Source organism: Arvicanthis niloticus, chromosome 4, assembly GCF_011762505.2.
Source record: "Arvicanthis niloticus isolate mArvNil1 chromosome 4, mArvNil1.pat.X, whole genome shotgun sequence".
In the NCBI taxonomy this organism is placed as follows: domain Eukaryota; kingdom Metazoa; phylum Chordata; class Mammalia; order Rodentia; family Muridae; genus Arvicanthis; species Arvicanthis niloticus.
The window spans coordinates 75,762,912-75,773,834 of record NC_047661.1 but is presented as its reverse complement, the minus strand read 5'-3'; the positions used below and the strand labels follow the sequence as shown (position 1 = coordinate 75,773,834).

The 10,923-nt window shown below is 46.2% G+C and overlaps 1 protein-coding gene across 1 annotated transcript; it reads left to right on the top strand.

Moving 5' to 3' along the window:
• Positions 1–1,922: 1,922 nt before the first annotated feature.
• Positions 1,923–10,870, top strand: Fcgr1a (Fc gamma receptor Ia). The gene is made up of 7 exons (XM_076932959.1): positions 1,923–2,274; positions 4,110–4,200; positions 4,565–4,585; positions 5,577–5,834; positions 7,231–7,482; positions 9,051–9,335; positions 10,382–10,870. Exons 2-7 carry the CDS (start codon positions 4,170–4,172, stop codon positions 10,450–10,452), a joined length of 918 nt encoding a protein of 305 aa, XP_076789074.1. The 5' UTR covers positions 1,923–2,274; positions 4,110–4,169; the 3' UTR covers positions 10,453–10,870.
• Positions 10,871–10,923: the final 53 nt, after the last annotated feature.

Here is a 10,923-nt window from a genome sequence, read left to right as displayed (position 1 = left end):
CAAACCAACCAAAAAAAAAAAAAAAACAAACCCAAAAAAACCAAAAAACCAAAAAGCCAAAAAACCCCAAAACACACCCCCCCCCCCAGCCCCAAACCAACCAACCAACCAAAACCATTCACATCTGATGCCATTTGGTACCAGACAGCAAGCTTAATATTTCTGAATGATCTAATCTAATAGCTGGTCATATCAGAGGTTGTACATAGCTTACAAAGCAAACTATTATCTTTCCTCTAATATGCAAGCAAACGTCTTTGTTTCTGATTGTACTTTTGTGAACTAGTTATTGTTGAGGAGTCTGGATCAAGTTGTTTTTCTGTCAATTAAAGAATTAAAAGGCACAGGAGATTTCCAGTACAACAGTTAGCAGCAAGGAGCGTCCCAGACACAGCTGCAGAAGCAATGGATGAAAACTACTTTATTAAAGGGGTTTTATTAAAACTTTTATTAACGGCAAGGGAACTCTCTCTCTCACACACACACCACACACACACACCACACGCACACACCCCGAATGCTTGTGTACCTGAGTACCACCGCACACCAGCAAGGCAGCAGAGGCTCACACAGTCTTTGGTGGGCTGGAATTTATCGGGGTTCCCTTTCCATGTTTAGGGTTGTTCAGTTTAGACAAAGAAAGAAATACCCAGATTCTGGAGGTACAGGTAGGAGAATCTGAAGTTCAGGTTATCCTTGGCTACTCAGTGAGACTGGGGCCACCCCGGGCTAGATGCTGATAAGCTGCTGAGCTTTGGGTAGTCAAGGCCAGGCCTCAGGCTTACCTGAACAGCACAGGGAGTGTGTGGGAGCAGCTAGTGCAAGAGAATAATCCTGCTAGCCTTTGTTGCAAGCTGCCAGGCCTTTGCCTCTGGTCAGAAGGATGAAAAACAAGCTGGAAGTTTCCTTGTTTGTTTGTTTGCTTCTTTGTTTGTTTGTTTTTTTTTAAAAAGTCTGTCTGTGAGTCCTATCCATCTGTCCATCAGAGATTTGTCTTGACTTCTAGTCCACCATAAAGACTTGCATCTTAAGGTCAGGACTTAGAATTTCTCTGGTTATCATTAGAAATAAAAGCATGTTGGCAAATGACAAGTGGCTTCACAACTTCCCGGCATTCCTCAGTAAAGAGAGTTGGTAGTCACCTCATCTGCCCGTTACTCCACCTATTTCTCTATTGCATGCAGGTGTGTTCAGCCTTTTGGACACTGTGACACCTCCCAATCAAGTTACAAAAGAGAAGGAAAGGAAATGAAGAACTAGGATTTAGATCGTTGACAGGCAGACATGTAGTAGGAGGTAACAGACAATATGGAAAACTACTTCCTTTTTTTTTTTTTTTTTTTTTTTTTTTTTTTTTTTTTTTATGCTCCTGACCTGAGACAAAGACCTAAGGATCGGGTGGGCTTTTTCTCTTGGCAGCAGGGGCAGGCAGCGCAGTCCAAGTTCAGGGCCCGAGTAGTACGCGTTTATCCAGAAATGTGGGCCTATCAGTTTCTCTGTCTGTATTCAATCTGACGAATCCTAAATTAGGAGAAGATCCCTTTAAAGATCCTCAAACACCCCCACCCGTGACTTCATGAGATCACCGCCAATCTTTCTGTGTGCTGTGCTCTGTGTGCGTGTTTTTCCTCACCCTAATAAAAACCTTCACGGGTTGATTCTGTCTGCTGTCTGAGATTTACCCCTCTGCTACTTGCTCCACACCATTTTTTTTCTGCCTTTAATTCTTTAACTGGCAGAGAAAACAAACTCTAATCAAGACCCCCCTCCCCTCCTTCCCCCCAACACACACACATAAATAGACAGTAAAAGAAGGAAACTAGGACTTAGGGGCGAAGTGACTCGTTGGCACCATCGCGTGGTTATCTGAATACAAGGCAGGCAGCGCGCGGCTGAGTCTTCCTTGGGGATGCTCAGGGACCCCACGTGACTCGAATCCTCTTCGGCGGACTCCTTCAGCCTCCTTCAAACCTTAGGATTAATTGCTTTCCCCTAGCTGACAAGAGTGAAATGATCTCGACTGAGTCTGCAAGAGCAGAAAGCATGTGGAAAAGGGTGGTGCGTGTTCGATTCCCTCTGGTATAGGGAGGGCCCCATTCGAAAGCCGACTTAGCGCTCGGTAATGCTGGCTTACTTCGCATCTGCGCGAGCGCAGCATCACGAGAGGCTGGCAGTCTTCGCCAATGCGCAGCTGCAGAATTATCCAGCCAGGCTTCCCAGTCTGATCGGCGCACTCGAGGACCCACGTGGCGACCCCTGGTGGCAGTCTTTGGGGTAAGAACACATCAGTGAGCATGCAACAGTGAGCATTTATTTCTCACTTGTAGTCAACCGGGGCAGCTCTGCTTCAGTCTACCTGACTAGTGCAGACAGATGGCTCTGTACTAAGGCTGGCTAGCCAGAGAACTTTATAGCAGTGATAATCACAGAAGCAGCAGAGTGTGAGAGAGACAACTTTATGCTTTCTAAGTTCAGATTTAACATAATGTTCCCACCTACATTTTCTAGGCCAGTGGAAACCAAGTGGGTAAAGTCACAGTCGAGAGTCAAGATGGCGTCTTTAGATGCATAGCTCCACTTGGGAGGCAGAGGCAGGCGGATTTCTGAGTTCGAGGCCAGCCTGGTCTACAGAGGGAGTTTCAGGACAGCCAGAGCTACACAGAGAAACCCTGTCTCCAAAAAAACCAAAAACCAAAAACAAAAAAAAAAAAAAAAAAAAAAAAATCTAGATGCATAGCTCCACTAGGAAAGATATTCCAGCAGTCGGGGCCAAGGAATACCACAAAGTCACATCTTACAACAGATTTCACACAGAGATTTAATAGAGAAGGGAATACCCAGAAGGGTAGCAGGGTCTCCGGAGAACTGGGCCCAACACAGGGTTAATATAGTGTTGCAAGGGTAGGGGGTGGGGAGCTTTCCAGCGTGAAATGGGATTGGAGGGATTATGTGGCCTGATCTTGGGCCAAGCTCAGAGATTGGTGGTGTGGTTTGTGTGTGTGTGTGTGTGTGTGTGTGTGTGTGTGTGTGTGTGTGTGTGTGTGTAGGGCGGGGCCTGGCTACCCTTCAGCCAGGACGTCTGGAAGATAGGGCCTGGCTTCTAGATATCACTCTAGGGGTCTGGCCATTTGAGAGCCTTGAGGGTTTAGGAGGTTTACAAAATATACAGTTTACAAAGGGAGTACCTGCCCAGGGCAGGGTCAATAGCATTCATTGGACTCACCGTACTTTCTGTTTAACGGTCTTTTGCTGCTAACAGAATCCCTGGAACTGTTAGATCTTTAGAACACTCTAAGGATGCCACTCTGAGGGCACAGAACTTCTAATTTGAACTTTGAAACTCCTTCCCTATAGATATTCTTGTCCTTTGGTCTAAGTTAATTTTTTTGTAATGATATTTATATTAAATATTGCATTTCCCTGGATTTAGTTATAAATCCACAGTAATTTTCTGGAAGATGGCTTATATATATTGACTCCACTTTTTCCTAAAATGGAAGGCTGATTCTTTCTGTGTGTCCAGAGGAGTAGAGGCTTGAGTATGTCAGGGAGGACTCATTTTCATGACTCTCATATAGGCTGACATAAGAAATCTCTGGATTCAAGTGATAAAACTCTCCAATTCTTGAATCAATCTCTAAAATTCAGTTTTGCCATAACTGTTCCCTAAGAAGTAGAAACAGTAGGAGAAAATATCCAGGATAGAAACACCACCAAAACTTTAGATTTGGATTTTCCATTGGATTCTGAGCATTCACAACTCAAAACAAACAAAAAACAAAAAACCAAACTAAACACACACACACACACACACACACACACACACAGAGAGAGAGAGAGAGAGAGAGAGAGAGAGAGAGAGAGAGAGAGAGAGAGAGAGAGAGGGGAGGGATGAGTAACCTAATCATGGTGGCACAAGGTTATAATCCCAGCACTTGGGAGGTAGAGGCAGAAGGTAGTCCTTGGCTACACAGTAAATCTGGGCTACGGGAGACCTGTCAACAGAGGGGAAAAAAACTAAGGATGTATTTCCCAGAAAAAGGAATGTGACTATAATGCAAGTAGGCAGAAATGGCAACTTCTTCCTCTTTTCTAATCTTGATCCCTAGCCCGAGAAGTACCTTTCAGTGTCTTGCACGGTATATGATTCTTACCAGCTTCGAGGTGACATGTGGCTTCTAACGACTTGGTTACTTTGGGGTAAGTTGGGCTCAAGGAGGCTTGCTAGGGGGAATGTGGCTTCTGGCTGTGGCAAGCCTACACTTTTTGTCACCATTTGTCATGTTAGCCTAGCATTCTAGCTGAAAGGCTGCTCATCAATGATCCAATAGTTTATTGGTGCTTAATTTCCAAAGGATGGGAAGGAAGCTTCTGGTGGCATTAAGCCTTCGAGCCTCCAACGGAATAAAGACAGCATCACAAATAGTGATTTGTTCTGCTGGTGTTGACTTTGGGAAAGAGGGTTCATCTGGTCCTGGGAGGTGACAGGACCTCTCCTCCCAGCCTGCTTTTTGTCGCCTGTCTTCCTTTACCAACTGATCTCTGTCTCTCTGGTCTCTTGCAGCTCCAGTTGGTGGGCAAGTGGGTGAGTGGCCTCTCTCTTAACCCCTCACCCTCTGCTGCTTTCCTGCTTTCAAACAGTGGGTTCCATGAGCCTGGAGGGAAGAGCACAGGGAGGAAGACAGGGAGGAGGAGGAGGAGTTCTCAGTTACAGTTGCTGCATTTAGAGTGGGTTTTCTGCAAAACTGGTTTTGAAGGTTTCTGTTCAGAGTTTTCTGAGTGAACCCTGGCTGCTCAACTAAATGCCTAGCGCAGTGGTTCTCAGCCCTCCTATGCTGTGACTGTTACAGCTCCTCATGCTGTGGGGACCCCAACCATAATGTTATTTGCTGCTTCATAACTGTAATTTTGCTACTGTTATGAATGTAATGTAAATATCTGTATACTCTGATGGTCTTAGGTGACCCCTGTGAAAGGTCATCTGACCTCACCCCCAAGGGGTTTGTAACTCGCAGGTTGAGAAACACTGGCCTAGTGAGGTCAGAAAAGCACAGAATCCTAGAAAACCAGAAGCAGCCCTATTGGGCTGGATCCACAGTGGCCCCCAAATTTGTCCCTCTCATAAGAAAGCAGAGACAGGTTTTTCTCCTCAGGAGAGAGGAAGGCTTCAAGAGCCGGGTCTCAGTTTCCAGGGAAGTGGATGGATGTGCTTTACCCTTCCCCACCCCCAGAGGCAGTCTAGTGCCGAGTGAAGGGAGACTGGCTTGAGGCTCTTTGCTCTGGTTTGAGACCCACTTCACTAGCACTGGTGCTTTCCTTATGGCAATCATCATACCCTACATCTGGGTCTGAACCAAATAACCTAGAGGAGCTCCCTCAGCAGATACGGAAAGGTCAGCTAGCTTCCTGGATTCTCACTTGATAGTCTTTATAAACTAACATAAAAAAACATTTCCCTCTTGTGCTCCCAACAAAACTTCACCAGTAGCTCGTGGTTCTGCCTTTAACTCACTCAGGTTTTTGTTGTTGTTGTTGCTGTTGTTGTTTGCTTGCTTGCTTTTCTCTCTTTTCTACAGTTAATGCCACCAAGGCTGAGATCACCTTGCGGCCTCCATGGCTCAGTATTTTCCTGAAAGAAAATGTCACTTTATCGTGTAAGGCGCCTCACCTGCCTGGAAACAGTTCCACACAGTGGTTTATCAATGACACAGCCATTCTGGTCTCCACACCTACTTATAGCATCCAGGGGGCCAGTTTCAAGGATAGTGGTGAATACAAGTGTCAGATAGGTCCCTCAATGCCAAGCGACCCTGTGCAGTTGGAAATCCACAATGGTAAGCATAGCATGGGTCAGGAGGAGTGGGGAACCACATAGTTCCACTGTGTGGGTACTAGAGTCCTGTCTGTCTGTCTGTCTGTCTGTCTGTCTCTGTCTCTTTCTCTCTGAGAGTGTATGTGAGACTTAATCTTCATGAACGTATCAGTACTAAGAACCTACCAGGTCAGATCAAGTCAGAATAGTTAAAATATCACATCAAGGCCCTATTGGCCTGCAGCCCTCCAGCTGGACCAGTTTGGAGACAATGTCTCAAGAAAAATATCAGGCTCTAATATTTTTATCTTTGTTCAAAATTTAGGTCCCCCCTTCTCCAACTCCATCCACAGCAGTTCTTTTCTGTAGTTTTTTGTTGTTGTTGTGTTATTCTGACTGTGTACACTGGCTCACATTGTGGTTCTAATGTGTATTTATTTGCTGGTTGTGTACTGACCACTTTTACTGTGTTTATTACATGTCTTTATAGAAAGACATGTAATACCCAATGAGTCTTTTGGGAAATGTTTCTTTCTTTTAAAAATATTTTGTGCCAGGCTGTGGTGGCATACACCTTTAATTCCAGCACTTGGGAGTCAGAGGCAGGCAGATCTCTGAGTTCAGGGCCAGCCACATTTTCCCTTATATGTCGAATCTAGCCAAAACCATATGTAAACAAGTGTACATTGGGTACAGTATAACATAGAGAAGAAAGAACAAGAAAGAGTAAATATTGGGGTGGAGGAAGGACAGACTGCAGGAAAAGGACATGTGACCCGAAAGGGGACAGAAAGCTCATTGTTTTTCTAGGTCTATATCTGTCATGAATTTTTCACTTTTGTTGATGGATAGGTGCATAAAAATATATCCCATAGTGCAACCCAAATGTGAATCCCCACAGCTGCCATTTGGAATGGCTATTCTTGCTGTATAAAAGTTCACTGAGATCTTGAGACTTTTGAGTCCAGCTAATTTCAGTGTGTATTTTTTTTTTTACTTGTGTTTTGATAATTTCATATGGAGATACATAAAAATCTTCTACTGTGTTTCAGACATAAAGCAAAGACATGAGTGTGTCTAGACAGTGTGGGGTTTAGTTTCTCGGTTGGGGACAGAAATAGATACAAGAAGGAATTGCGTTTAGAAGGAATGTGGCAGTGGCTGAGACCATGGGGGGGTGGAGGGGTGAGCATGTGCAGCTGTTGATAATGGACGATAGAGGGCGCTAGTGTGCGCAGCTGCTGGCACTGTCGATTTTCAGGAAAGCTTAGAGATTTGAGAGTGAGACAAGTGTGTACCATAGTGGAGATTGGGGTTGGAATATTTCAAGTAAAAGATATAAGTATCTCCAGGGCCAAGATTTGGCCTCCTCACGCTCCCTCTGTTGCATGCAAACACTGTGGGCCCTCACTTTTCAGCTTGGGTGATACTCCAGGTCTCTCGCAGAGTCCTCGCAGAAGGAGAACCTCTGTTCCTTAAGTGTCACGGATGGAAGACTAAGGTGATGAGCAAAGTGGTTTTCTTTCGAAATGGAAAAACGCTTCGGTATGTTCAACAGTCTGAGTTAGATATTACGAGAACCACCCTGAATGACAACGGCATCTACTACTGCTTAGGCACGGGAAGAAGACACCGCTACAAGTCTGCAGACGTGTCTATCACGGTGAAAGGTAACCAGTCTAGATAGCAAGAGTTACAGTTGTAAGACCAGAGGAGTCACTACAAAAGCATCTACAGTCCTCACTTAAGCTTACAAAGGAGGAAGCTGAGTCCTACGAGGAAACAACCTCCCCGAAGGTCACTCAGTGACCGCTGGCTGAGCTAGACCCAGAAGTGAGGCTAGACCCAAAAGTGAGGCTAGACCCAGAAGTGAGGCTGACCCAGAAGTGAGGCTAGACCCAGAAGTGAGGCTAGACCCAGAAGTGAGGCTAGACCCAGAAGTGAGGCTAGACCCAGAAGTGAGGCTAGACCCAGAAGTGAGGCTGACCCAGAAGTGAGGCTGACCCAGAAGTGAGGCTGACCCAGAAGTGAGGCTAGACCCAGAAGTGAGGCTAGACCCAGAAGTGAGGCTGACCCAGAAGTGAGGCTGACCCAGAAGTGAGGCTAGACCCAGAAGTGAGGCTAGACCCAGAAGTGAGGCTAGACCCAGAAGTGAGGCTAGACCCAGAAGTGAGGCTGACCCAGAAGTGAGGCTGACCCAGAAGTGAGGCTGACCCAGAAGTGAGGCTAGACCCAGAAGTGAGGCTGACCCAGAAGTGAGGCTAGACCCAGAAGTGAGGCTGACCCAGAAGTGAGGCTAGACCCAGAAGTGAGGCTGACCCAGAAGTGAAGCTAGACCCAGAAGTGAGGTCTCAGCATTGCAACCCATGGCTCTTTGCAGCATCCACATGGCCCAACAGTGTCACAGTCAGGAGATAGTGACCATCCCTCCTTCATCAACTTATTTTAGCCCTAAAGCCAGAAACTCTAGGTAGTCAAGAGGTTTTGTTTTTTTTTTTTTTTTTTTTTTTTTTTAATAATCCAATTAAATCTCATGAAATTTCCATAGAAATAAAAACAAGAAAGACCTTAGGAGCCAGTTTTATTTTGTGTTTATGTGTCAGGGACATGTATCGTCTCTGGGCCCACTTCTCTGTAAGCATCTGGAAAGCAGTCTTCTCTGTCCGAGTTCCACAAGGTCTTTGTTCTCTTTCCAAGGCTTACCTTCTTCATGCTCAAGTTCACTGCCAAGGTGTTCCTGTCCTAAAAATAGCTCATTTCTAGGGGGAAGAAATTATTGTTCCAGCTTCTCTTTTGAATAGCACAAGTAATGAATGACCTAGCTGACAAGTGCTGACCTTGGGTGGCTACTCACGTGGGGCTCTGTGGCTTCCTCATAAATAGAGCCACGCAGCAAAGTGTGCTTGTGTAATGAGAAGCCCCTCAGCTGGAAGCTGTGCAGTCATGGCTTTTAGAAATTATCCTCTCTGCTGGCAATGGGAGAAACCCATTCTTTTGAGGATTAAGGGTAGAGTCTCAGCCGGGCAGTGGTGGTGGCTTGCCTTTACTCCCAGCACGTGAGAAGCAGAGGCAGGCGCATTTCTGAGTTTGAGGCCAGTCTGGTCTACAGAGTGAGTTCCAGGACAGCCAGGACTACACAGAGAAACCCTGGCTCACCCCCCCCCCCAAAGGTAGAGTCTCATGAAAAGAACAGTGACACAGAATGGAACACCCTGTCCCTTGTCAACTTTCTCTTTAGAGCTATTTGCCACACCAGTGCTGAGAGTATCCTTGCCATCTCCCTACCCGGAGGGGAGTCAGGTCAACCTGACCTGTGAGACAACGTTGTTCCTGCCGAGTCCTGGCTTACAGCTTTACTTCTCCTTCTACATGGGCAGCGAGATCCTGGAGGAGAAGACCATAGCCTCAGAGTACCACATACCAAGCATGCAAAGAAAAGACTCTGGATTGTACTCCTGTGAGGTGTTCACGGAGGGCAAGACAGTCCTTAAGCGCAGCCCTGAGCTGAGGCTCAGAGTGCTTGGTGAGTGCGGCAGAAGTGGGGCTGAGGCTCACTCTGGTCTGTGGTCCAGCAGAAGAGGAAGCTCACATGCAGGGCCCCATGCTTCCTTCAGCACCGCAGTCTTCCTCCAGCCTTCCCTGACTTTCCTCCCTTTCCTTTTCTCTCCTCTCCTTCCCTTCCCTTTCTTTATTCCTCTTCCTTCCTTTATCCTGTTTTCCCTCCTGATGGTTTCCTTCATTTTATCTTCCTCCCTGCAGCCCTCTCTGTGCTCCCCTTTTCCTACCCACTCACTACAGAGGACACTAGGATTGTCTTAGGGTCTCTATTGCTGTGAAGAAACACCAGGACCACACGCAAGTTGGGGAGGAAAGGGTTTATTTGGCCTACACTTATACAGCACTGTTTATCACAGAAGGAAGTCAGGACAGGAACTCAGACAGGACAGAAACCTGGAGGCAGGTGCTGACACAGAGGTCATGGAGGGGGGCTGCTTACTGGCTTGCTCATTGTGACTTGTTCAGCCTGCTTTCTTATAGAACCTAGGTCGGCCAGCCCATCCTACCCATAATGGGCTGGACCCTTTCCTATCACTCACTGAGTAAGAAACTAGATGGAATTTATGGAGGCATTTTCTCAATTGAGGTTCCCACTTTTAAGATGACTCTCGATTGTGTTAAGTTGATATAAAACGAGCTAGGACAAGGGTGCACCTTTTGATTTGACGAATTTACATTATGGCTTTACCTTTTGTCCTCGTATATAACATAGTCTCCTGCCTTTATCTGAATGGAGTGGAGGGTTCGTGAGTCCCAGAACCAAGACTCTGGCAGGGAAGAATCCTCAAACCTGCTTCAAGATTAAAGACAGAAATAGCAATGGTTTCTAGAGTTCAGGAGTGACATTCCCAAGGGGCTTGCTCCACCTAGAGGGCCCAAATGGAACTGCTGGAAGTTCCTTCCTGTTTCCTGACTACTTTCTGGGGACAGACAGCTTGCTTCAGTCTTTTTCTTCCAAACATAACTTGGCTGGATCTCTCCAATGTCTAAAGGATTGCTTCTCTGTTCCAGGTGCCCATTCATCAGCTCCTGTCTGGTTTCACATCCTATTTTATCTGTCAGTGGGAGTATTGTTTTTGTGATCAGAGTTCTCTATGTGAAAATACACAGGCTGCAAAGAAAGAAAAAATACAATTTAGAAGTTCCTTTGGTTTCTGAGCGGGGGGAGAAAGCAACTTCCTTTCAGCAAGTCAGAAGCGATGACACGTATGACGAAGGAACAGCAAGACAGGACACACCAAAAGAAGCCCCTGAAGGACCTTGTAGCTCAGCCTGAACCCTTTCTTCTCCGTGACAGTACTGGGGCACAGACTTTCCCTAAGTTGACCCTGAAACTGTGGGATGGGACCATGGCCTGCAATTCTTAAATAAAGCCAATATACAAACTGACTCTGGCTGAGACAAGCTGGGTAATCAGACATTTCAAAGGAGACCTACACAACAGGAAAGAGTCAAGTCACAGCAGGGGTTGTCTAATGCCTGCCCCAATAGAGCAGGGAAACAGGAACAGTAGGAAATGAATCCCACTCCACCCTCTGCTCCGGACAGGACCC

What these genes read in the sequence shown, in the direction of transcription:
- Fcgr1a (XM_076932959.1), top strand. Translation starts at nt 4,170, where the DNA reads ATGTGGCTTCTAACGACTTGGTTACTTTGGG. An exon ending in TCCAGTTGGTGGGCAAGTGG is followed by an intron (nt 4,586 to 5,576) that starts GTGAGTGGCCTC and finishes TCTTTTCTACAG; the next exon opens with TTAATGCCACCAAGGCTGAG. An exon ending in GCTGAGGCTCAGAGTGCTTG is followed by an intron (nt 9,336 to 10,381) that starts GTGAGTGCGGCA and finishes TCTCTGTTCCAG; the next exon opens with GTGCCCATTCATCAGCTCCT.